This window comes from Xiphias gladius, chromosome 21 (assembly GCF_016859285.1).
Source record: "Xiphias gladius isolate SHS-SW01 ecotype Sanya breed wild chromosome 21, ASM1685928v1, whole genome shotgun sequence".
Lineage (NCBI taxonomy): Eukaryota > Metazoa > Chordata > Actinopteri > Istiophoriformes > Xiphiidae > Xiphias > Xiphias gladius.
In genome coordinates this window covers 21457824-21484632 of record NC_053420.1, presented here as the reverse complement: position 1 = coordinate 21484632, position 26809 = coordinate 21457824, and the positions used below count along the sequence as shown (strand labels likewise).

The following is a 26809-nucleotide window of genomic DNA, read 5'->3' as shown; positions in this document are numbered from 1 at the left end:
ACTTGCATGGTTACCTAAATTCAGCAGTGAGAGTGTGACTCTGATCTGGAGAAGGATTTTTTTTTTTTTTTTTTTTTTTTGCATGTCTGCCTCCAACTTTTATGCTCCATATTTCAATCTAGTGTAAGTTTATCACACCTTTTTCCATGGTATAATACTGCACACATTATCCAATTCGTGTTGTGCCATGTTCATCTGTATTTTCACTGTGACATAACAGAAGTGAGTTACAATACTGTGTCCACTGGATGTTCATTACAGCAAAGAACAGTGGAGTCAGACGGTCAAAATTGCCATCAGATCTGAATGACTATAACAGAACTATTCACTGACTACTTGAAGAATAATGAACAAACAAAAAGGAGAAAATCTAAAGCCAAACAAACACACCCCTCTGTACTTCGTTTAGGTCCTCATACAGTTGTGAGTGTGTACATCATGAGGGAGTGTTGTTGGATTGGATTTTAATCTGGGTTTCCCAGTTTCACCACCTGCAAAAGGTACACACCCTTACAACATAGTGGCTGCAAGCCATGCGTAGAAATATGTTGTGGAGACAAAGTGAAGCGAATGTGGTTAACCTGCAATGGATGTGTTGAACACTGAGCATCTCATGAAACGTTCTCTGACAATGTCTCACTAAAAAGCTCAGCTGTTGCAGAGCTGCCAGTATTTACTGATTTTACAAAGTCAAGTTTGTTGGCACGCTAACAAATTTCTAAACACATTCACATCATTTGCTGAAAAATCACCTTGATTCTAGAGTTTAGCACCTTGCAAAATAGCCTCCAACCCCCCCGCCCCACACCACCACCGCCACCACCACTACACACACACAGACACACACGCTGCCTCACTGTCTGCCAGGATGACTCACTCTCTGTCAGACAGGGAATATCATGAAAGTTGTCTGACCAAATAAAAACCTAGCAACCGAGCCATTTGCTTGTGTGAGTGGGAAGTTGGGAACACCTGCTTTTACATGATGTCATATATCGTATATGTGATTTTACAGTTTTTTTTTTTTTTTTTTTTTAACAGCTGTGCTTCATTGATCATCACCAATTATGTCTGTGCTGCCAAAGGATTAAAAATAATCTCAGTGAGTTTCACAGATAACCAAAAGAATGCTAGCAAACAGCTTTATTTGCCATGATAAAACCAGCAGATTTAGCAGGTTTTTGATCAGATACCTGCAAAACTAATGACATTCCCAACATTGTGTTTAGTGATAATAAGCAAATGTTAGCATGCTAACAGGCTAAACTAAGATGATGAACCTACTAAATTTTACCTGCTAAACATCAGTGTGTTAACATTGTCACTGTGTGCATGTTAGCATGCTAATGTTAGCATTCAGGACGAAGCACCACAGTTCCTAAGTACAGCCTCACAGAACCGCCTGCATGGCTGCTGAATCTTGTCAGACGGACAGTGGCCCTGCGTGAAAAAAACCCATCTCATTGATCTGAAAGGAGCCAGTCTGGCGACACAGCACGGGAGCCATCGCAGAGGGCTCTGGCAAAAAAACACAGGGTTGTCGCAAAAAAACTGAGCCAGGCTCAACTTTCCTGCAACCCAACATCATCCGGTAAGGTGCTGCGTTGGCCAATCACATATACGCAAGCACACATTCACAGTAGATTCATTTTTGTATTGTGAATGTAATATGTCTCCTGTTTCCCTTTGTTCTTTGTGACAAAAAATAAAATAGTTTCAGAGTAAGAGAGCTGTAAAATCCTGTCTGTTAATATAACAAATCTCATTAGTCTTTTCCTCCAACTGGACTTTCTGGTTTGTGTTTCATTTTTTCCCCGGTACCTCAAACAACATATCCTCACCAATGGCATTGTTTTAATGCAGGGCTTAATGCCAGCTTAGTCTTGTTGCACCAAAAGTGGAACAGAAACTTCCTCTAAGCAAAATATTCTTTTAGTATTTTGATTACTGTAAGTCATTCTCCATTATTTGAGTTAACCATAAAAGTAACCTGTAAATTGGTTATCCCAGTTCTGACATTGGTCATGGGCTGTAGTGCTGGACTGTGTTAACTTACTGAACTTAATGAACTTAAGCAAGTCTGTTTGTTCTGCCTGTAGTGAACACATTCCTGGGACACCACCCACCCCATCAGTCAGAGGCTCAGCACTATCATTGGCCTCACATTGAAATCATGCACTTGTCGCAGCCTACTCATCCATCACGCTTTAATACAAATAAGTAGAATTTACTGCTATGTGTACTTTACATACAGATCTGTAGAATCTGTCTATAATTCAAGTCGTAAAGGGTGTGGCTACTCATTAGCTACTCATTATCACAGTCAGGGGTTAAAGGCCCCTATAGAGTGTGAAACCTGTTCGGTGTTGCAACTGTGCCTAAATATCTAAATATCCTTAAACAGTACAGCATGTAAAGAAAAATAACTCTTGAATCTTTCTTGTTATCAGACAGACCAGATTATTTTTCCATAAATCATTCAGACAGATGTGTAAACACCCTCTGTCATTGTTGCTGCTATGCCTAGCAACCACTGTCTTGTCATCACATACTCATCACCTCCATTCATGTGAGAATTTGTGAGAAGTTGTACAATAAAGATTTAGTTTATGTAAATAATGCTGTAAATGTTACAACATAAAAGGAAACAAATAGAAAAGTGCAGCCTCTAACAGCAGTTTCCTTGGCACATACCTACATACTTGCGTGTTTGAACAGGTAAAGCAAAGTGAGATCGTGTCATAAAAACCACTCCACCCTTTTACGCTTCCAGAACGGCACATTTGATAGTAGGAAATTATTAACTTGGGCTTATAAACCACTCTGCCAACAGGAATCCAGCCAGACTGTAACAATTTTTTCACACAATGTTAAGAGAGTCAATGAAAGTATGACATAGAGGTAGACAGGTATACAGAGGTAGAAAAGACATATTCTACTTCTAAAGAAGAGTGCACAATAACATGGGTGAACTTGAACCATGTTGAACGTCCAGTAATAGCCCACTGAAACCTGTCTTAAAGTTTCAAATGAAGAATTAACTCAACACTGACTTTTAAAAAAAAAAGATTTTTAGGTTGAACATGGATTTGTTAGGGTAGGCGTGGGCCATGTTTAAGCCGCAATGAAACAAAATGTAAAATAAGCTTCCCCTTAGGGAAAGTAAACGCAAAACCCCTGACACACCCCTGCATTTTTTAGAGTAAAAGTTGCGTGTGAGAAAGAGACACAAATAAACAAAGGGCTTGTACACACCCACAAGCATTTCTATCCGAGCTGAGCATCAGTGATTAAGTTTGCAGGAGACCCACATCTCAAGTATGTCACAGGGAGTGATTTGCATAGAGATCCCAAAACGAAAGAAACCCTGAGTACTTTAGCTCCGCACACACCTTTCATGGCACTTTGAGGCCATTATAATCTGTCACTGGGTAGCCCAGCGATGGTGATTGAGGTACATCTCACAGTGATAGCACTGTGTCACCTTTTGTCATTTTAGTACATAGCTTTTGTTGAGGGAGTGTTTTCTGTTGACATAAAAGTGAAAAGAAAAATCTGAGGGAGAACATATAACATTACAAACACATCCTGCTGCAGACAGAAATTCTTGCTAACAATGCAAAAAAGATACCAAGGAAACATTTGCACTGCAATACAGCAAAAACAAATTTTTATCTCCATGGGAATAGGTAAGGAATTAGGAAGGGAAACATTTGATCTTTTACTGTGTAAAAAAGCTTTAATTTTATAATTAATTATTAGTGCAGAACAAACAAGGTTATGAAACTTTGCCACTGTGCTGTTATCATATCTGTGGAGTAAAATGACTGTTGATCTAACCATTTGTGACTGATATACTGTTTGATCGTGATTCTAAGTTCGTGATTCTCTTCTTTTTGGAAATGCGGTAAAAATCCCCTGAGGTTGGATACCATCAGTTAGAGCTACACATCCAGTACTAAGCAGATGCCACCCTTGGGGCAGGAAAGTTCAGCTCTATCAGATCATTGCTTCGATACAAACAGTGGTAGGAACCAAACTGGTCACTTGACAGGTTCGCCCAGCTTTTGGGTGCCCCAGAGTTATGCAGTAATTTAACTAAAGTGTCTTTCCATTCTAGCCTTCACAAGATGCCCTGCAGGGACAGAGTGATATCTCAATCAGTTTCAGAGGAGAATGACAGATAATAGTATTATGAAACCTGCTAGCTTCTCTGACAGGTCATAGAAACCAGGCATGAAATGTTTAGAATGGTTGAAAGGGATGCAACAGTAATGGTGTGAATAGCAAACTATGAAGGTTTGACCTTTAGACCTTCATTTTTTCAAATAACTTTAACCTACCATTTGACATTGCTGAAATTAATCTGTTAGGGTGCAAAAACGTGCTGTTGGGCATCTGATGATCTTCCACCTCCAAGGCCTGTCCTCGGGCACTGTCCTGCAAGTTACCAAAATAAGTGGAGCTTGCGAGCAGATTCAGGCAGACAGCAAGTTGCACTGCTGCATTCACATGCGACAAGCCCTTATCCAATGCATTCATCTATCCATCTATTCAAGCGTTTCAAAATGCCCAGCTCTCCCTCTTCCAGTGCTGCTGCTGCTTCATTGCTCTGCAGTTATCTCCGCAATCATTACTGCTTTTGCTGCATCCACCATAGAAACTGGCTTTAGTCTTTAGAGAAATAATCCAAACATGAAACTATACTGCTTTGCTTTTTTCACATTAATACACTTTCCTACCTGAGGTCCCTGACCAGGCTTAATTTAGGAAAATGCACCACGTGAACACAATATAAACTAAAGTAATTCTATACAGAGCCCCTCTAGTTCGCAGGACCACGAGACTAAGTGACAATGTAGGACCATCTCTTATGACTTGCCTTTTGGTAATTTATCAGTTGTAGTCAATGTTTCAGTGTTTATTTTAGTGGCTCCTAAACCTGACTAATGTTCTCTTGAAATATATTGATTTGCCCTCTTGCCCAGTTCGGATACATACATAAATTTTTGTAAAGCAATGTTACCAAAGGCCAGACATAAAGTTTTGAATCACAAAACAACTGAGGAATAATTAAGGAGTAAGGACGTTCTTGAAAGCAGCTTTTAATCTGCAAAACGATCAGCCACAGCCCTCAAACCAGTTACCAGTTTTAATGTTGTGGCTGAATGGTTTATATGCTTTACATGACATGCATATATACAGTGTATATATTGTATATATATATATACAGAATATACTGTGTATATGTATGTGTGTGTGTTCAGTCTTGTCTGCACAGTTTAGACAAGACTGCATGATGTAGGGATTAACAGAAGATCCCTGCTCTGGATTGGGGATTTTCTTTCACAGAAACTGCAATTAGCCTGTCTCAATGGATCCATGTCTATTGAGATCCCTCTGTAGCACCAGGACACCATAGGTTTAAATCCCCCCCCCCATTTATCTCTGAAACTATGACTCCAAACCAGTACTACACTCAGAATAAATGTGCTGATCATATGGCTTTAGTTGGCTTTCTTCTGAAGGAAGATGTACTTGTTGGAGAGGTGCTATTTCAAAATAAAGAATTCTTGGATCTTAAATGCCAAACCAGATACTTCATCTCAGCCTGTTCTGATGAACTTCAACCAGTTGAATTTAATGATAGCTTTGGATGTACACTCATTGGCCACTTTATAAGGTACACCTCTACCTGAATTCTACTTTTACGAAGCTTATTAATGTTCACTTTTTTGTAGACACTATCAGTAGGTGATAATTCAACTTTATCTTTATTATTGAGGTCGCATTGTTGGTTTGATGGAGTGCATTATGTTGAAAGGTGTTCCTAATATTTTGCCCCACTCATGTATGTAAATGGGATAAAGGGCAAAGATCGGATGACAAATCTGGTCATCATACTTGTAAATTTGCATATGTTGAATTTGTAAATATATACAAACTATTATGCAACATTTTTCCTTCTTTCTTGCTTTTCAAAGACATTTTTAGAGGTTGTGCAACACTTATTTAGATTGTTTTTAGATAAGCTTTAACTCTCAAGTCCTACTATATTGTGAATTATATTTGCTCTAATCAATGCTATGTGTCTGCTGTTATTTCTCTGATGTAACCGGACAATTTTCCAACACAGTAAATCATGAACTTCATTTTAAAATGCAATGTCATTTTCCTGTAGGCCAACCTAGAAGGGCTCTGACTTTTTCAGAGAGCAATAGCTTTTGTTGTTGTTGTTGTTTCATGCTTTGGTTTTAACAGAAGAAAATGGGCACACCTCTACCAGGCATTCAGAGCTTTTAAATACTCTTCCTTTCTTAATTTACATCCATCAGTTATCTCTGCCCAAGAAGAATTCAGACCTGTTTGTCGAGTTGAGAGCGCATCTTTTTTCTTTCTTTTTTTTTTCATGGTTTAAAAACACTTTTCAGTCTTGCACTTTTCTTTAATTTCAAACATGTGTAGACAAATCCTGACTGAGGCATATTGGCACAGTGATTATCGGTATTACTGAAGAGTGTAGTTTAAGTGTTTGAAGCGTATTATATCTGACAGTTTATAGGATTAAATCATAAAAACCTGGAGACATCAAACACTAATAGTTTTTACAAATAAGTCGTCATGTTTCTCTATGGGACTTTTATCGCTTGAGGATTGATTTCCCGTTTGTGACTTTATTACTGCACACAATTGGAAAAGTTAATTAAAATTGCCTGGCAGCCATGGCACAGTTTGTATCAGACATTTTAATACATCTCATTGAGACAAAAGTTTCTCTTGGATGAGTTCATAGACTGACTCATTGCCAACTCAGGTCCTCAGTATCCCCCTGTAAAGTGTTTCTGTAATCAAACACTGTGTTTGTATGTTGTTGGCTCCGCCCTGTGTTACAAATGTAACAGAAGCTACCATGTCACATGGAAAACTAGTGGCACTGTTAAAAGAATGCTTAAGATGACTGAGAGTGTTCTGATTAAAATAACTCATATCAAAGACTGAGGACTACACAGGCATCAGCATGCAATGCAAGCACTGAATGAAGCTCAAAGAAAAGCTTTACTTGATTTTCTTTTCTCATTGAGGTGTGAAAGTGTCTGTTCTGCAGAGAGCCTTGGGGAATTTAACATTCTGTAGTAGACAGAGGCATATTGTATAGATTACATAACATAGAGGTAAAACCGGTACCTGTGACTACATGCTGACATGCTGTTAACCTCAGGTTAGATTATGGAATGGGAAGGAAAGCTGGCTCCACATCAACCAATCACAGTAATGCAGCCAAGTTTCTCTCAATTTTCCTGTTTTACTCTTGTTACCATGGCCTCACCCCATACCACACACTAACAAATCTGTTTTTTTGTCGCAGAGTTCATTTGACTTATTTTTAATCCTGTTTATATTGGCAAGGGTGCAACAGCAAACCATTACATCAAAGCAGGCCCATGTCAGGTTTTCAACACAGTGGCCCACAGCGTTGACAGCCCTACCTGTTACAACAAGAACAGTGCACATTAGTTCAGCGCTAATGCAGAGAGGAGGATTCCACCCCACCATGTCATCTGCAGAGTCCTGCCTCCTAGGGGCAGATTGGACAGCTGTTAGTGAATGAATAAGTGTTGCAGTGTTTTAATAAATGAATGCATGAATGGATTTTAACCAGAGAACTGAGACTCGGGATCTAGCAGGCGGTATAAATCTTCTGTAAACAAAAGTCCTACTAGCAGAACCAACAGCAGCTGCACCAGCATAGATATGCCTGTGTTACAGTAGATCTGTGTAGCAGAAGCGGTCAGAGCAGATTCCCCTGCAGGGTAAACAATCAGATCAGCTCCCAAGAGACACTCAAAGGTTCAAGGTTCAAGGTTCAAGGTTCAACCACTCAAATGGTTATATAAGACAAAGTTACATGGTTAAATTTGTTAGATTTGAATAAGAAAAGGTAAATTTTACCACCACACATACACATCACACCAAACATTGCACAATAATCAAGTCCTACAACCTGAACAACCATATAGATTATTTGTCTGTGCCCATAGGACCCATAGGAGCATCTCTCGAAATAGTGCGTAGGGGAGCACTACTTCTGTCGTAGGGGACCTTGGTTGTCATGGTTACAATAATAAACAAGATGTTGAGTTTATGGAACGGTCACGGTTTGGTTGGGATTAGGCAAAAAAACTACTTGGTTAGGTTTAGGAAAAGATCGGGCTTTGGGTTTAAATAAGGACTTCTTTAAGGATAGAGGACCTTCATCGTCATGGTTACAACAATAAACTAAGGTTAAGGAATGGTCATGGTTTAAAGAAACACTGTTGACTCTTAACAGTGGACTCTCCTGGTGAGTCTGACTCCTGTGCTTTGTCCACACATCCAACCTCCGACTCCTAATGTGGATTTTACGTCCAAGGGATTAAACCTAACAATAAAACGTAACTAGGGATCATAATAAACTGCTTGCACAGATGACCTATGGGGGCATTTTTTACAGGAGGACAGTCTCCAATAAATATGAGTTTTTATTTGTACTAAACCAACATCAACCTGATTAAAATGATCTAGACACAAACTGCAACAGTGCATTTGATTAACTTTGACCAACAAAATATTACAACGAAAGTATCGTATGTGCACCATTCTTCTGCTAACAGTGTGGATCAGCTCAAAGTTTTGAACGAGATTGTGCAAGTTTATTCTATTACACAAAAGGAGTCTGAATTGCAATGGCAACTGGGGCTGCAGAGCAGCTTTTACTTTCAAATTCCGTTCGTATTTTGAATTTTATGGTACTAGGATTATTTCAAGTTTGGCCTTGAACTTTTTTTCTCCACTACATTTACCTGATAATTGTAGTAGTTTTATAGACAGAAAACGTGATAAGCTCATAAAATATGATGCACTGTACATTTACCAGTCATATGTGACATAACAGGGCTTAGATGCAGCGGCCACATTAAAATAATGTTAGTACTTTAACACATGAATAATGTTGGGGGGGGTTGCTACCATTACTGCCGTAAAGCAAGTGCGACATTTTAAGAAATATGCTTATTTGCTTTCTGGTGGAGAGTTAGATGATAATTAAATGTGTCCTTTAAATATAAGGCTAGCTAGCTTAGTTGAGTGCTGCGCAGTTGCCAGGAAGTGTCTTTTCCTAGACAAGATGAAGGCCGGTATGAAACCCCAATCCAACGGCGAAATGTCATTTTACACTTGATTATTGTTTTGATAAAACGAACGAGATTTAACGTGTTAATTACTGAGCCTCCGAGGTGCTATTAGGCAGATTATGTTACCTTTGGACAGAGCCAGGCTAGCTGTTTCCCCCTTTCCTCTCTTTGTACTAAGCCAAGCCAACTGTTTCCCAGCTGTAGCCTTATATTTTATCTACAGATCTAAGAGAGGTATTATTCTTTGCAGAAAGCAAATGAGCATGTTTCCCAAAATGTCGAATAACTTGTAATTTTACTTGAATTAAAAACTCAGTGCAGATTTCTTTTGCCTGTAATGCAGTCATTTTGAATTCCTTTACTGTGAACATATTTGTAGGTAGAGACTGCATGTGTTCTCTGTGATATCATGTTTTTTTTTTTCGTGCAGTTAACACATCAAGTGTTCAGACCACGAAATGTCGTGTCCAGGTGCAAGTCAGCAGCCAGAGATCTGCTGAAAGTGGTGGACAGTTGATGGGATTTGTGCATTTTTCTGTTTTCAACTTCATGAGAGTGTACATAGCCATGGGTGTGGCAACTCATGTTCAAACCTGTTGCTCTAGAGCTGAAAACCCCTCTTAAGTAAGCATTTACTATAAGAGACAAATGCCCTATTCCTCATTAAATCACATATTTTGCGTAAGTACACTCACAGACTCTAACACATAATAGCTTTTGTGTGAGTGGCTGTGTTGTACTCCTCAATGCAATTCTTGGCCTTTTTGAATTAGACCATATGTTGGATTGGTATGTTTTTTATGTGCTTTGTGTGACCTTTAACTACATGCTTTTTTTCAATAAGTGATTAAAGGGGTTGGGACTGTGACATCCCCTGACATTCTGCAGGAATGCATGACCTTCAATTCAGTCAAAAGAAGCTCCTGAAATAGTGTGTACCTGGACCAGAGAATAGGCTGATTGTGTGGAATATCATCACTTCTGTCATATAAGTTTTCTTTCTTGAACACTGTTAAAAGTGCAACTTGTTTTGGATGTATGTGTGTTGATATAGTAGAACAGGTGGATAGTAAATATTTTCCCATGGTCTTTCATTGTGTCCCTAAATGTGTATATTATTATTTTCCACCAAACATAAATTGTTATTGCTAATTTTCCAATTAAATGTCAAAAGTAACTGAAATATTAAGTTTGTAATTCAAGTTCAACTAAATAAAATGTATATGTAAATTTAAAACTCAACGCATGATGACAAAATACAACAGAAAAACATGTTAATTACTGTTTGAAGAAGATTTATTGTCGAGCAAACACAACTCCAGGTGTTACCAACAGCAGCACACCATAAAAAAGGTTTTTCTAAGTAGAAGTCATGAAGGCTCTTGTGAGTCATTTACATTTTACTGTTTAAGTACAGCAGGTTTAGGACAAGGACTTTAGCATGGTGCTGGTTTATTTTTCCCCAAATTACTCCTATTAAAAGTTATCAAATTTTCAGTTTCACAGTGCTTTGCCTTTACCAAAGGACAAGATGGAAAAGCAGAAGGAAACGCATACAATAGTGCCACCTGCTGGCTAAAGAGTGGGGTGCAGTGATCACTAAACCACTGGCAGTGGCTCAGACTACAGTTGACAGTAAAGAACTAATTAACTTAGTGAAGTTTTCAGAGACCTGAACGAAGACTCATCCATTTGCACCTGGGCATTGGCACCTAAGACTATCTGACGGAAAACTGTGTTTGCACCTCTTCCATTAGAAACACACCTATTATTTGGTGAAGGCATTTTGGTGAATGAACAATGATAAAGCAGAGTAGATGTGTTTTTTTCTAAACATCCAAGACCACAAATCATGAATCTGAACACATCATTCCTCAGCCACGGCTTCAGCTTCCACCTGCTCCAGCGCCTTCTTCTCCACAGCAGCCGGCTCCTCGATTGCTACCTGCTCCTCCTCCTTCTTCTCCTCCTCCTCCTCCTTCTTCTCCTCCTCCTCCTCCTTCTTCTCCTCGGTCTTGATCACCACGGTTTCCGTCTTTGTGACTGTGGTGCTCTTCACTGCTGCTCCCTCGAGGGCAGCGACTGAGCCACTGCTGGCTTTGACTCCGCCAAAGGAGCAGCTGACGTAGGACGGGGTGCGGGAGCTCTCTAGGCCGTAGGCATTGTAGTTCACAGCTGCACATTCAGAAGTAAATGGTAATGATTAATGTGGACAAACAAAGAGGGACCGAAAGTTGGCAAAAGAGTCATCATTTGAATGTATTTATGTGCACATTGTACTGTCAGCCTATGTCAGACACAGGAGCTGATGTGGGCCTGAAATGCCCTTGAGACATTACGTGTGATTTAGGTCGATCCAAATAAACTTGACTTGCTTTTAAATACCAGTTTTTCTCAATTTATTTGATGCACTTCCACCAGCTGTGGTGTAAGATGGCAAAGTCAGTGATGCACTGCTCACAAAATCAAATGCACTAGCTTTTGAGTATTTCTGGACCTTCTAACACACATCTCTCTACTTTTCACACAACCATCACGTAGAAAACATGGTTGGCAGAATATTTAAATCAAGTGCAGACACTGAGAGTCTTCTGCTCACAGCTATCTCAGTGAGCTGTCCCTTTTGTGTTGGCTCATTCGCTTTTAGCGACTGTGGGGAGGTACAGAACTCAAGAAGTCACATACAGTATAAAGTGACATACCAGGTTGGTTATCTGGGTAAGAGAGAATAGAGACCTTGCCACATAAACTATTATAAACTATTTTACTGAAGGTATGTGACATGGAAGGATATTACAGTAGGTCTGATAAGGATGGAACAGTTGAATTTTTAGTTATGTTAATCACCACTAAATGAATGTGTGTGTGTGTGTGTGTGTGTGTGTGTGTGTGTGTGTGTGTGTGTGTGTGTGTGTGTGTGTGTGTGTGTGAGAGAGAGAGAGAGAGAGAAATTAGGATGTGATGCACCATGTAGAAATGAGAGGTTGACTTTTTGCTGTCTCTTTTGGAGCATGCTCATAGCGAGACAGTTTTTGGTATTTGTGTCACCTATTCTCAAAACCAGGCTTTTGTTTCCAACAGGGCATCAAAGTGATGGAGAAAAACTTCAACTTTCCTTACGTGTCTGTGTCAACAGGGAGTTGATAGTTTATTGATCATATGACATATATTATTTCATTGTAAGACCCTGAATAGGAATTACCCTGTTAGATTTATGTGATATGTGATTTTTTTTTTTTTTTTCCCCCCAGTGTTTCGACTTTTTTTAATTGTTTTGCATGGGTTTATTCTGTAGTATGGCAAAAACAGTGAAAGACTAAATATCTGCACCTGGATAGACCATGAACTTACAAATCTGCTTAGATACAGTGGTCTTGATTCCAGTTGCTAACCTGTAGAGAAAAATGGAAAAAGAGAAGAACGAGGAAAATACCATGAGATATCCAGAATAATATTGCAGTAAAGGATGCAGCTCTCATTACTTGCTCTCACAGTAACATCTTACCTGTCCTCCTCTCCCTCCAGCAGTTTCCTGTAGGTGGCGATCTCAATGTCCAGGGCCAGCTTCACGTTCATCAGTTCCTGGTATTGGCGGACTTGCAGGGCCATGTCCTGCTTGGCTCTCTGTAGAGCTTCCTCCAGGTCTCTGATGCGGAGCTTAGCATCCTTCACTGCCAGCTCACCACGCTCCTCAGCCTCCGCGATCTGAGTTTCCAAACTGTTTCGCTAAGAGTGGAGAGGGAAAAATTGGAGTGTATAGTGTCAACACTTGATACTGTAGTCTTTATTGGGACAGGTACTTCTAACTAGACAGTTACTTGCATTACTGTAGTAAATTCAGAGCTAAAAAAGTGATCGAAGCAAAATACTGTGACAGCAAAATATGTCTAAATATTCAAAACTGAAATCTGTAATCCTCACCTGTGCTTTAACTATGTCAATTTCAGACTGGAGCCTCATTATCCTGCGGTTCATGTCAGCAATCTCAGCCTTGGTTGACTTCAGGTCGTCACCGTATCTGCCTGCGGACTGCTGCATCTCTGCATACTGATACAGACAGGGACAAGTCAGACTAACACATCAAAATGCAACATAATAATCTGAGTTTCTTTTAGTTATCTTTAAAGTCTGGTGTCATTCCAGGCGTTGCTGATTTTTATTTTTAGCCTCCCTTTTCGCACAGTAACGTATCGTTTGCAACATACATTGATGTGCTGTCACCAGATGGTCTGTGTTTACTTTCTGTAGCATTATCTGTGCACACGAGACTTTTGAGAAAATGACAGTTAGGGCAAAATAAGTTGGGGTGAAGCAAGTTGAGACAAGAGGGCAAAATAAGAAGAGAGGAGGGAGGTCATCCTGCACCATCTGCCACTTCAAGCTAGTGTGCTATGCAGCTAAGAAGAAAAGCTCTCGTGTTCATGTTTCCCAGTTTTACATGTGTGATAACAAGAAGTCAGCTGCAGGGACTGTCCTCACAGATAACTGCGTGCTTTGGTAGCAGGGCTGAGTTTCAAATAACACAAAGAGTGGTCTCACCTTAGTCTGGTACCACGACTCAGCCTCTGCTCTGCTACGGTTGGCGATGTCTTCATACTGGGCACGCACTTCAGCGACAATGGCGTCCATGTCAAGGTTACGGCTGTTGTCCATCTCCACCACAACAGATGTGTCCTTGATCTGACCCTGGAGCTCACAGATTTCCTACACAGGGAAATACGTGAACATGAATAGAGAATAAACAGACATTAAAAAACATACTTTTGAAGAGACTGTTTTTTAAGGTGTCCCATTGCAACATCAGTTATTCACTAGTGCGCGACTGAAAAATCAAGTGAAGTTATTACTGCATCGTAGATCTGCCTCAAGAACTCAATTTCATCAGAGAGCCCATCCAGTTTGGCTTCAAGCTCCACTTTCATCATGTAAGCTGCATCTGTGTCCTGCAAGGGGAAAGACAGCATTGAGAGAAAATCATTGTTGCATATAGGCCTGACCCTGAGGTACAAATGGCCATTGTGTGCAGGCTCACGGTGCGTGAAGGCTAATTAAATCTTCAAGATCAAGCGTATGTTAGAGAACCAGAACAGACCTTCTTTATGAGGACAAAGTTGTTTTCACACTCATTGCGCTTGTTGATCTCATCTTCATACCTGGAAAATAGAACATTTTAATCCAATTTTAATCCTTAAACTTGTCTTTTGAACCCCATCTGACCGATATGCTGGACATAATTGCAAAGATGAAACCCACAGATAGCACCTTGGATTTAATATAACTCTTGGTAAAACAGATAAAGAATATACGTTAAATATGAGGATGTAATTTGAATGCATGTAGTGTTTACATGGACTGAAATATTCGAACTAAAGAATGGATTAGAGTTAGACTGATATTAGCTTATTATTGCAGGTATATCAGTGTCTGTGTATATGCGGGCAAGTAAGTGACATGAAGTTGCAGCACAGAAATGCCAAACTAGGATTTAGAAACGGTGTCTCCATTACATAGTTTGTCTACCAGAGAGCAGTGACAGGTTGGTTTTCACACTGTAAAACATCCTGCTCAGTATGTAACTTGGTTGAAATTTAAAAGAATTCAGTGGGATTTGTATTAATATTGTTTTTTTAATGCATTAATGCATTTATTTAAAAAAAAAAAAGCCTACTATTGACTGATATATCGTTATCAAATTTTTAAATGCCTAAATATTTATATCGATATCAGTCTAAATCTAAATCTAGTATCGGTCCGGCTATAGACGGTATACTTCTACTTGCTGCATCGCTAGATACACTACCGCTGCACATAGTTTTAAAATCAAATTCTGTGGGTTTGGACAGTGCCTGGCTTGTACAAGATGTTTGGAAAAATTGAGCCGCTGGCAGATACTTTAGAATTCAAGAGGTTCAGATTTAAAAACCTTAACTCCACTCACTTGGTTTTGAAGTCCTCAACCAGGCCGGTCATGTGATGCAGGTCAGATTCCAGTTTGACTTTTTCATGACCCAAGTTGTCTAGCTGCTTACGCAGGTTGGCAATGTAGGCTTCGAACATCGCATCGATGTTGGAGCGAGATGTGGTCTGTTCCTGCAGGAGTTTCCACTTGGTCTCAAGCATTTTGTTCTGCTGTTCCAGGAAGCGTACCTGCAGCGAGAAGAGGTAAATAAAGAGGTTAATAAATAGTTTGGCACGTTTGCTTCATTTGCGATTGGCTGTGTGAGTTTGTCCAAGTTCCAGACTTGTTGGATGAATGCATGGATCTAACCAGTCCACTTAATAGAAAAAATTGATACATGATACTGCAAAAATAACCCTGCATGACACTGCATATTTTCACGTGGTGAAACAAAACTGTGTAGAATGGGAAGGAGGTGGTCGCTGAGACATATGTGTGGTTGACAAAGTAAGAATGCACATAAAGAGAGGGTGGGAGTGACTCAAAAAGCATGAATGACTGCATTTTGTTTGCTGATGGACATGGACAAAGAAACACATGAACATCAACTGAAAGAAAAATGACTAAATGAACTTGTCCCGCCCACAACAACCTCTAAATGTCACATCAACCACTGGTCACTCAATTCGAACCCATAGTGCCAAGTTTCAACACAGAGTGGCACTGTTTCCCAATTGTGACACAGTTTGCCCCTTTACATCTTTTCTATTCAGCAGCCTGACCCTGGGTGGGGTCCTGCTCCCCTTCGGCAAACATGAGGAGACTCACACAGCTAGATTGCTTTGTTTTACTATTCGAGGACTTAGCTTCAGAGTGACTGATTTACAGGTTAACTTCTATCCTACATCACTGCTGGGTGCCTCCTCATACAACAGAACCTCATTTATGAGTTACAATGACAGATAACTAAAGAATCTGATCAATCTCAGGTAGAGTACAATGCAAGCTTCTGTCTGTTGACTGATAAGATAACTGTTTCTGACATTTGATAGTGGGTGCATAACAATGATTTATACTACTGTCAAGAAAATGGCTTTCTTGACTATAACAAAACTCATAAAGTGGGTATTATTGAGATTACCAATAGTCTTTGGCAGATATTTTTTTTACTGTAGTGATGTACTCAAGTGAGGTTTTAACAAGCTTGTCTCATGCAAACATTTCCTGTGCTGCTCTTTCTGTAAGCGTTTGTACAGGCTGTGAATATTCAGGCAATGAAATTTGGAAATGAACACAATGCATAACATTTTGCAAAACCACAATGTAAGAATGGATTCATTACATGTATGCCAGAGTGCAAGAATGTCTTTTGCAGAATATTGTCACATAGTGATGTACCCCTTCAAGCAAAATTGTTCTGCTCTTCATATCAGCCTTGCATTTACTCTTTATCCAGGCTGACCATTTATCTGAGATCTAGGATCTGAGTATCTGAAGAAGCTAAGCCACTTCTCAAAACAGTCAGTATCCTCCACAGAATGACTGTGCCTGGCTTTATCAGACTGCATATGGTTATATATACAGTTTTTGCGGGGATTTTCTCATGGATGATCTCCATTGTGAAATTGGACCTCTTTCACCTTGAGCTATTTTGACTTCCAATGCACTCATTTCCTCCGAGGTTCCTGGGTTATTTTCTACTTAATGTGGAATTTAATAGTGCTGTACCAACAGTCATGGATGATAACAGAATATAGGAAACAAATCAACATGCAGTATGTGCTGTTTGTTGCTATTATTGCAGTTTTCCCCATGCCTTTATGACATAAAAGAGTCCTATTGGTACAATGGCATTTATCTTTAATACCTCATGACAATCTCCAGTTGACTGACCTTGTCAATAAAGGAAGCAAAGCGGTTGTTCAAGGTCTTGATCTGCTCCTTCTCCTGGGTGCGGATCGCCTGGATGGTGGGGTCAATCTCCAGGTTCAGGGGGGCCAGCAAGCTCTTGTTCACAGTCACAGCTGTGATGGGGGCCATGCCCCCTCCCACACCTCCACCGAAGCCCAAATAGCCAAATTCTACTCCACCTCCTCTTTGTCCAGATCCCCCAGCAACATACCCACCGACCACCTTAAAACCCCCAGCACCCACAGCAGCACCACTGCTGCCCACTCCCCCATAGGAGCTGCGGACAGCGTAGCTCTGCCTGGCACCACCTGCGCCACGGCCTCCATAGCCGGAGAAGGAGCGGCTGCTGAAGCCCTGGGTTGGGTCCCTGGAGGACGATACAGTGGAGTAGGTGGTCTTCAAGGTTTTGAGAGACATGGTCAAAGAGGGAGCCTGTAGCACTGAGGTGGTGTGAGAGGAGAGACACTGCTGAGTGAAGGAGAGTCAGGCAGATAAACCCACCCTGGTCCTCAGTGGTATTTATCAGAGCAGGGGAGGGACCCCGCTGAGGTGTGATTGGCTGATGTCCTCAGCAGGGGAGTGAAGGATGAGGGGGGAGAGAAGGGGAGGGGGAGAGATGAGGGAATGTCAGGAAAGAAAATTGCATCATTTTACATATTTGCAGCACAAAAGGTGTATTCGAGAGAGAGAGAGAGATAGAGAGAAAGAGAACAAGAATTACATAATAATCAGCTCGCCAGTCTCTGTAAAACTACTGCAGAAACACTGGAAAACTCTGAGTTTTGTCCACCTTAACATGTTTGTGAAACGCCATTTTCCATCCTTGAAACAAAAGATTGCTTTGCATCATAATGACATACAGTATACTCCCAGCCTATTTTGCATCCATAAAAATGTACTGTGCTTAGAGTCTACAATCTTGTTGTATCCTGTGTACACAAACATGCACACATGCACACACACAGCAGCAGAACATCAAGTCAGACCTTGGGTATAATGAACAAGCAGGTAATTTTATGAGCTTCTCTTCTCCCTCAGAGCAGCTCTCATAGATGTGACATATTGCAGAGTAAATTGTGGTTGCTCAGGGTGAAGTCATTTGTGGGCAGCGACAATATGTCTCATAATTGTGCAATTATCAGCTATGATCAGTGGACCACACTACACAATGCACACACAAGTTATTGATGAACATTCCTTCCATATCAGCAAAGTGAAGAGCAAACAGAGTTTGTCTTTTTATTTTACTCTGGACCCCACCTTAACCCCCCCATCACAGCTTTCCCCACCCATAAATGTACTGATAAATACCTATAAAAACACAACATAAAATACGTTTTTGGTAAGGCGTTATAATTTCACGACAGTGTTAATCAAAACACCTACCTCAACAATCTTCTCAAACTGTGGAAATAATGGTTCGTTTGTCACCCGGCAGATTCATGACTGTTGCCTAGTTTTTACCAGAACAACCCCCCCCCCCCAACTCTTTTGTGTTCCACGTTTTATATGGTTGTGAAAAAAACCTCACCTTTTTACCAGCTAATGAAAAGAAGCAAATTATGAGGTACTCTGCTCTGTAGAAACTAAATGTGATTAGATAGAGGGGGGCGTGTGGTATGGAAAGTACATCTTAACAGCCAGAAAGGGACTTTCAGGTTTTGCACCAATCATAAATGCATGTTTTGCTTGGCTTGCCTCAAACAGTGACGTGATTCCTCACAATGGGGCTGCTGTGCTAAACTCGGAGGTCACCATTTAAGTACAGTGCAAGTCAGCCAGGTTTTGTTGTTTCATTAACTCAGCTTCTCCAACAAATATATTAACTGATGAACAGGGCTGCATTTATTTCACTTTTGACGGCTTAACCATGATTACAGCAGCTTTACTCAGTTTCCGGATGAGACAATTCCTCGCTAGGGCAGTAATAGGGTAATTTAAGAGGCTAACCCCCTGACCTCAAGTCTCTTCAGAGGCCAGTGATGTTTTGGTTCTTATGAAGTTGCTATATGATGCATCAAGTCAGGAATGTGCTGAGAGAGACACATACATGCTACAAGTTAGAGAGAAGGGGTGGAGAGTAAGAGGAGCTAGTCAGGGATATGAGAAGACAATTAACAAAGATGAGAAACAAACCTATTTCAAAACCACTGACAGATTTGACTGAGATGTTCAGTGAGGACAGGGTGGGATACATAATGGTGTACAGCAATTTAAAGTGGAGAGGATAAATATCAAATAAAAAATAAAAATGTCCTCTGAAGGCTATAGCAAAGATGATGTCATCACTTCTGAATGCATCTTCACGTTTATAATATGGTTATGCTAAACTTGATGCCTGCAGTGCTATATGAAGCACTGCAATATAAACAATACAAACTCAAGTCAAAGGCTAAAACTGAAAAAGTTACATGTGTTACAAGTTAAAAGTAACATATATTTTAAAAAGTGGTTGGTTTCAGCGTTGGTCTTGAGGCTGCTCTCTGTAGTGGTCAGGAGGGTCCTACCAAGCCTTCAAAGCTGTCGGACACGTCAGTTAGAAAAGTCACTTCCTGCTGCGCTCAGTGATGCCTTTTCAAACAGAGAACCTCCACAACAGACATGAATGAAACCTACACCAAGGCATGGAGCATAGAGTTAAACACACTCAAAGCACATATACTTAGAAGTGAAGAGTCAAAGGCGTGGCCACAACATATGTAGTTGAGAGCAGAGTGCCACGGGCTTCTCAATGCATAGAAGGTTTGTTTGCGTTGAGGCTCATGCCCTCTAGTGACTGTAAGGTGGAAGTGGATGTTTTCAGCCCAGAAAACTTCACTGGAGGAGTGGCACGATGTGGTCGTACGGTAAATTCACAGAGTCTCTATCCCCAACATCAGAAAATCTACTTCCTGAAACTTGAGCCATACTGGAGGGTTGTTTAACCGCACAAGCAGCATGGCTATAGGAATGACAGTCTTGGTCGGTCAGTTGGTCCACCGCTTTGGTCTAGACTGAAATATCTCAAAAGCTGTTGGGACATTCATAGTCCACATGGGAACCTTATTGACTTAGGTGATCCCCTTTTTTTTCCCTCTAGTGCCACCATGAGGTTGACAGTTTTGGTTTTGACATATCTTGACACCTATTGGATGGATTTATGTGAAATTTGACACAGATATTCAAGGTCCCCTGAGGATAAATTCTAATGAATTTGGTGATCCCTGAACCCTTCATCTCAGCTACATGCTCCTACTCCTAGCTAAATGTGCTTTTTTATATAACAAAGGTTGGGTAGGTCATGAGTTATCTGACTTTTCCTCAGGCATTTGCACATGTAGCTTTGATATTCTAAAAAGAAAGAAATTTAACATTTACCAAATACAGATATTTAAAAGTCTATTGTGTACTGAAGTTTCTCTTTTAAGAAACAGTTTTACTTCCTTAAATGAAATTAATCACTCATCTCTACACAAGAAAATAGAGTTTAGATGACTCTCCAGTATACCAGTTCTGACTCACTGCGCATTTTATGTCTTCCTGTGAAATGTCTTTGTGCTAGAAATGGACATGGCATCCCACAGAGAAAATGTCTCTTAGTCGACACTTTTCGCTAACCTCTGATGCGTGACCCTTACACTTTGCCAACTGTCCGGGCCATAAAACCGGAATATAGATTCACATAACAAGATGAACAAATTGCCCCTTTAGGTGACTTTCAGAGATCTTGGGTGACTCAATGAGGGAGTGATCAAAGAGGAAGGGCGGATGTAAGGAAATAAGTTTGTATGAGTGTATCACTCTCACATACATGTCCACATTCTGTCCCGTATCTGTCGTGGTGCATACAATTATATGCATAAATATGAATATGCATCTATGCAAATAGATATCTTTGACTTTGTATATAAGTGTGTGAGAGCACTCATTCTGCACTGAAGCTGGACGAAAGAAAACCAAAGAGAACGAGGGAGGGAAGTGAAGTTTATTCAAGGCCACAGCAGGCTGAAAGCAGTAATAATCTGACAGTTGTCCAAGATTTGTGAACCACGTAAGCTCCTGTAGCAGTTTCCAGATTCCTGCTGTGTGTTACTATGACTCAGACTCCAGCTTCTCCTCTTTTTTTCCCCTTGTTTTATGTGGGGAAGAGGTGTGCAATTCAGATGTAAGCAGGAATAAAAAATTCATTTAACAGCAGGTATATTGCCATAAATATGCAATATACTGTATATTGGTCAAGTTAAGTACCTGGTTCTATTTGTAAATTTCTTGTTTTTTGGGTCCCTAGCAGGCGAGGCAAAATGTTGCCAACACACATTCAGACGGACAAGACTGTAGACACACTGTCATGAGATATGACTCATGCCGATTTAATTTACTGTTCTTTATATCTAACTGTCCTCGTCACAGGCCAGACTCATTAGTGTTTAATTTGTATTTCTTTGCTTTTTGCTACCTTCTATATGTAGTTTTTCCTTCTTACTGAGTATTGCTAAAAGAGATTGGTAGATAAACACACAGCGAGGGGCTGGTGTGAAGCGTGAGAAACAGTGAAACCATATCCACCATGAAGGTGAGGTAAGACCAGGAAAGAAAAAAAGACTTAGATTGTATTGGAGCTCAGGATGGTGTTCAAGTCTCTGCCATTTTCCTCCTGGGGGTGGTTCATTTGGTTTTATTATCAAATTCTCTGGCGCCCAGTCTGAAAATCCTCTCTGACCACAACTTCGGCCTCAGTTAAACCTTTCCAGGGTCATGCCAGAATGCTGCATACTGGTACTGAGGAGATTTATGCAATTTCTTTCTCATTTGTCTCATTTGCCTTGTGTATCCCCATACATTTGATCACTGAACAGCAGAAAACATGTTTTCTCAGGAGAAATAAAAGTAATTAATCCTGATTATATTGGTGTTTTTTTTCTCCTTTGGTTCACAAGGGATCCATGAAAAAAAGATTATTTTTTCATACTGAGATATTAAACATAGTTCTCATGATCACAGGTAAGGCTTCAGAGATAATTGTTCAAAATCCTCAACAGAACTGATGTGTTCAGATAGTCGCCTTTAGTACGTGAATGAGGGCAGCTTTTCTTTCCTTTTCAATTGTTTTCTGAACTAGGTATCAACTAACAAGCTACCCTTTGGGTTTATTTGAAGCTTGGGTGTCTTTTTAAACCTGGCAGGTTTTCATTGTTGATACTGCAGACACTATTGACTGTGCTGAAATTGGATTGCAGTTACTCTGACAAACAATTCCGTGTCAGGCTGAAGATAGTTCTTCTTAAATAATTTTGCACTTTAATAGTATAAACGAGTGACAAAAAATATGTTTTAGCTACAACTCAAATAATCTGTGCTGTAGCTGCCATATCTTACTTTCAGTTTAGCCTAGATCATCATTTTTTTGCTACCTTCTGATTTTGGAGTCTGGCTTACCACAAACTTAGAAACTACGCGGCAAATGGTAGACATTATTCCTTTTATGGGCAAACCAAAGGAATTTTGTTGCATGCTTACAAAGTAAACCTCATTCTGCAAAGAATATTCAAACCACTTTTTGTTTTAAACTTATTCCAGCTTTCCTGTTTGTTGAAGCATGTACTTTATGCTGGACAACATGTCCGTTATTGCTTTCTTTCATTTGTTGTGAACTGAGGTTTATGTGATCTCTGATCTATCTATAGTTCAGTTGATTAAACTGATTTGCTCTGGTTCCTCAAATGTGAATGTTTTAAAGTGTTTCCAAAACAGAAAAATGCCTCATACATTTCCTTGGAGATGGAAAATACACTGTTAAAAAAAGGGAACATGTGAGTGAATGAGAGCTTTAGAGAGCAGGGAGGGGGAGCGGGAAAGGAAGAATGAGGAGATGTTGAAGTGGGCTGGGTCTGAGAGCTGTGACTGAGGGGGAAGCAGGAGTATAAGTTCCCCACTTCCCACTGCCAGCGTCACTTTCTAAGCCTGCCAGCAGCAAGCTCCCAAGTCCCATTTTTCACTTCATTCTCTGAATCTAAACTTCTCCAAAATGACCCAGCGAAGCCACATCTCCATGACCCGCTCTACACCACAGTTCCGTGCTGCCAGCATTTATGGTGGTGCTGGCGGATATGGTGCCCGTATCTCCTCTGTCTCCTCGTCTTCCCTGCGCTCTAGTGCCCCAGTCACCTCTTCCTCAACTGCCTTCAAGCTGAGCAGTGGAATGGGTGGAGGTATGGGTGCAGGTTTTGGTGGTGCTGGTTCATCCATGGGAACCAGTGGTGCTGGGATCCTGGGCAATGAGAAGGGAGCCATGCAAAACCTTAACGACCGTCTGGCCAACTACCTGGATACAGTGAGGAACCTGGAACAGGCCAACAAGGCGCTGGAGATGAAAATCAGGGATGCCCTGGAGAAGGGTGGGCCCGACTTGAGAAACTACAGCAAGTATGAACCCATTATTGACGACCTACGCAACCAGGTAAGCAAATAATGATCAATAAAATGAATGGCAGGAAGTTTGAAATGTTATCTGAAAACTGGGAAGTTGTGGCTGTTGGTTGAAGTCTTTGATACAGCTAGGTGAGACAGACAATTAGAAAGGTGAAAATTTGAGTGTTTAGATGTTTTAGAATAATTTGATGGAGACTCTAATATGAGAATCAATGAGAGCATATGATAGTACTCATCATCACAGACAATGTTTCAAATGTAGACCTAATTGTGGCTGTAAATTATATCAGTGTATCCATTGTTTCTCTTAAGCTTAAGGTTGTAAACTAAGATTGAGAATGCTTACGCTGAGACTGGCAATATTTCTTTTGTAGGTTATCAGGTTTCTTGCAAGAGAATGAAGGGTGCGGTTGCTAGGCTCCCCCCCTCCCATAAAAAACTAATTCGTGCCACAAACTGGCTTGAACTTCCTCTGATGAATCACCACCACGAGGGTATTACCATGAGAAACGGACTGAAAAGCTCTTAAACAGCCTTCACCATACAAAAGAATTTCCAAAGGGTCTTACTTGGTGATTCTGCGAGCGCATTCTGGTGTAGGAGGGCCTCAATGTGAAACAGATGTGTGGTAATGAGACACACACAAAGGATCTCGGACTGAGTGCATGTGAGTGCACTGGTTGTATAACAATCAGCTCCTGTGAGCGGAGTCAAATGTCACATTCTTCTCCAGACTCCTCTTCTTCAGTGTCAAACAATGACACATTGATGTTGGCACTTTGTTTTTCTTGACAGATAAAGGGACATGTATTTCTCTTTTCCTCTGAGACAGGATATATAACTCACAAACACACTCATGCACAAAGAATTCTGCAGTCACTGCCATCAAACCACACACAGTGATATATACAAAGAGAATGACAGAGACAGTGCAGCTGGGTGAAAACTGGAGAGAAGAAAAACCTATATGACTTATTCCGACAGGAAACCATTTTCCAACAATGCTAAAACAAACCCGATTCTGTTTTGGCACGGGAAAATGGTCTCTTCCTGTTCTTCATTTCATTTTGTGGTTCCTTTTTTTTGACTGAAAGTTACTCAGGATTCAGCCACGTTGTGGCCCTATTGTGCAATGTGAATCTGGAGTTACGGTTGTTACATAATGGAAAAACTGATTAAAATCATGTTTAATTCTGTAGCTGTGTGAATCATGGCTATCTAACACATAAGGATTTGGGCAGATCAAGGTATAAATTGAATAAAGAACCAGTAAAACCAGTAAAATTAGGGGGAAAAAAACCCAAATAAACTTTTTTTGGACACACACTGGCCAAAGACTGTCAACTGATAAATCATTTTGTCATAAATACTTTTTCTATCCAGATCTTCGCTAAGATAGTGGAGAATGCTCGTTTTGTGCTCCAAATCGACAATGCCCGTCTTGCTGCCGACGACTTCAAAGTAAAGTAGGTTGTTTTATATATAATCTAATCTAATACGCATGAGGCAAACACATTCTTGTTTTGGTGTCAGAAGTTATAGACTTTGTAAGTATAATCCATATAGAGACTGTACAGTTCATGTGGTCTAATATGTATCTGACAGAATAAGATTTCTGCAGTAGCAGACTTATATCTGCAGGGTTTCTTTGGAACCTCAGCTGTGCAATTTTGTAACTTTTTACTACACAGCGCAGAGTGAATATGAGCTGGTTGTGTCTCTAATAGAGTTTGTGTCTGCGCACTCCTACAGGTTCGACAATGAGATGGCAATCCGCCAGTCTGTGGAGGCTGACATTGCTGGCCTGAAGAAACTCATCGATGACACCAACATGAGCAGGATGAACATCGAGAGTGAGATTGAAGCTGTGAGAGAGGAGCTCGTCTTCCTAAGGAAGAACCATGAGAATGTGAGTTAACAGTACATCCTCACACTTTACCATTATATTATATATCATGGCACAGTGCTTAGTTAGGAGTCTTTAAACATTTCTGTTCATTTCTCTCTTTCTGCCCTCCTCTGTCTGTCGTTTAGGAGGTGATGGAGCTGAGGAATCAGATCTCCCAGTCAGGTGTACAAGTGGACATAGACGCTCCCAAAGGTCAGGACCTGGCCCAGATCATGCAGGACATGAGGTCCGGCTATGAGAAGATTGCAATGAAGAATGCAGAGGACCTAAAACGTTGGCATGAAAATCAGGTAATGCACTGCTAAAAAGGGTAATCATGAAGAAATACACTTGTGAATTATCTTGGTTTTTGGCTAACACCTTTTTCCCCATCTCTTTTTCAGATTGCAGATATACAGGTGCAGGTATCACAGAACACAGAAGCTCTGCAGGGAGCCCAAATGGAGAAGACTGACTTATCCAGACAGATACAGACCCTGGAAATTGAACTTGCATCCCAACAGAGCCTAGTAAGCATCCATTTCACAAACATGTGTTTTGTATTCTGTCTTTGGTCATTTTCATTTTATTCACAAACATGAAATAATCGAATCCTATCATTATATTGTAATTTCTTGTTGCAATATTTGTGTCTTCTTTAAAATACCCTATTACATAGTACCCACTGAAAATTTTACTATACTTCTTGTAAACCAGCAAATATTTTCCAAATTATCCTTTTCACAAAGGTTGCAGTTTTCCCATGTTCTCCCAAATTAGACTTGCTTGCCTAAAATAACTTCATTCCTTCTTTTCAATCCTTTATCAGAAAGCCTCCTTAGAAGACACGCTACACAACACAGAGCTGCGAAACAACATGGAAATGGAGAAGTACAACACCATTACTATTCATCTGGAGGAGGAGTTGACCAAATTGCGTGCAAACATCCAGCAACAGACCCAAGACTATGAGGCACTCCTCAACATGAAGATGAAACTAGAGGCAGAGATTGGCACTTACAAGACTCTGCTGGATGGTGGAGACTTCAAGTAAGAGTTATTAAAAGAGTTGGAGGAGAAAAAACAGATCGAGGCAAGGTGATGATGGTGGTGGAGGTGATTACTAAAGTCATGGTCAAGTATAACTACATCTAAAAGTGAGGCAGTATTTCCACTTGTCAGTGGTCACATGACCAATTCCACATGAATATTTTTAAAGTCAAAATGTTTCATTTGTGTTTTGCACAGGCTCCAGGATGCACTAGACGAGCTGGCGGGCACAATGTAATTTGGAACAAAGGGTCTGGGACCATCCCAACAATGAAACCAACGCAAGCCACAACTATCAGTGATGGAAAAAATGTCCTGCTGGTCCAATCAACTGAAACAAGACCACATACCGTGTAAACCATAAAGGATTTAAGCAATTCTGAATAAAGGCATTCTGAGCCTTTATGCAGAGCTGTTTCGAAAGCAATCACTGCCTGACCTGGCAGCAAATTGAAAATGAATAAAACCAGCTGCTGACCCACA

At 40.4% G+C, this 26809-nt stretch overlaps 2 protein-coding genes across 3 annotated transcripts; one reads left to right on the top strand and one right to left on the bottom strand.

Moving 5' to 3' along the window:
• Positions 1-10469: 10469 nt before the first annotated feature.
• Positions 10470-17471, bottom strand: LOC120783362 (keratin, type II cytoskeletal 8-like). Its single transcript, XM_040116318.1, has 9 exons — positions 16963-17471; positions 15109-15317; positions 14263-14323; positions 14018-14113; positions 13710-13874; positions 13092-13217; positions 12676-12896; positions 12522-12562; positions 10470-11345 (listed from the first exon to the last, which is right to left on the bottom strand). Exons 1-9 carry the CDS (start codon positions 17395-17397, stop codon positions 11038-11040), a joined length of 1662 nt encoding a protein of 553 aa, XP_039972252.1. The 5' UTR covers positions 17398-17471; the 3' UTR covers positions 10470-11037.
• A 5430-nt stretch (positions 17472-22901) lies between these two features.
• On the top strand, positions 22902-26809 carry LOC120783277 (keratin, type I cytoskeletal 18-like). Of its 2 annotated transcripts, none has more exons than XR_005706320.1 (7): positions 22902-23416; positions 24772-24854; positions 25141-25297; positions 25423-25587; positions 25681-25806; positions 26106-26392; positions 26525-26809. XR_005706320.1 is itself a non-coding variant. In XM_040116152.1 (7 exons), the coding sequence occupies exons 1-7, from the start codon at positions 22985-22987 to the stop codon at positions 26562-26564; spliced, it is 1224 nt and encodes a 407-aa protein (XP_039972086.1). In that variant the 5' UTR covers positions 22903-22984; the 3' UTR covers positions 26565-26809. The 2 variants fall into 2 exon arrangements, 1 of the variants encoding a protein (XP_039972086.1); XM_040116152.1 differs by having other exon boundaries at positions 22903-23416; positions 26106-26326.

Bases quoted from the DNA above. Each gene is read 5' to 3' on its own strand.
- LOC120783362 (XM_040116318.1), bottom strand. From the start codon at position 17,397: ATGTCTCTCAAAACCTTGAAGACCACCTACTCCACTGTATCGTCCTCC. The intron at 14,324-15,108 runs GTGAGTGGAGTT...TCTATTTTCCAG, and splicing joins GTTGAGGACTTCAAAACCAA to GTATGAAGATGAGATCAACA. The intron at 11,346-12,521 runs GTAAGTTCATGG...CTGAATGTGCAG, and splicing joins CACTGTATCTAAGCAGATTT to CTGTGAACTACAATGCCTAC.
- LOC120783277 (XM_040116152.1), top strand. From the start codon at position 22,985: ATGACCCAGCGAAGCCACATCTCCATGACCCGCTCTACACCACAGTTC. The intron at 23,417-24,771 runs GTAAGCAAATAA...TTTTCTATCCAG, and splicing joins TTGACGACCTACGCAACCAG to ATCTTCGCTAAGATAGTGGA. The intron at 26,327-26,524 runs GTAAGAGTTATT...TGTTTTGCACAG, and splicing joins CTGGATGGTGGAGACTTCAA to GCTCCAGGATGCACTAGACG.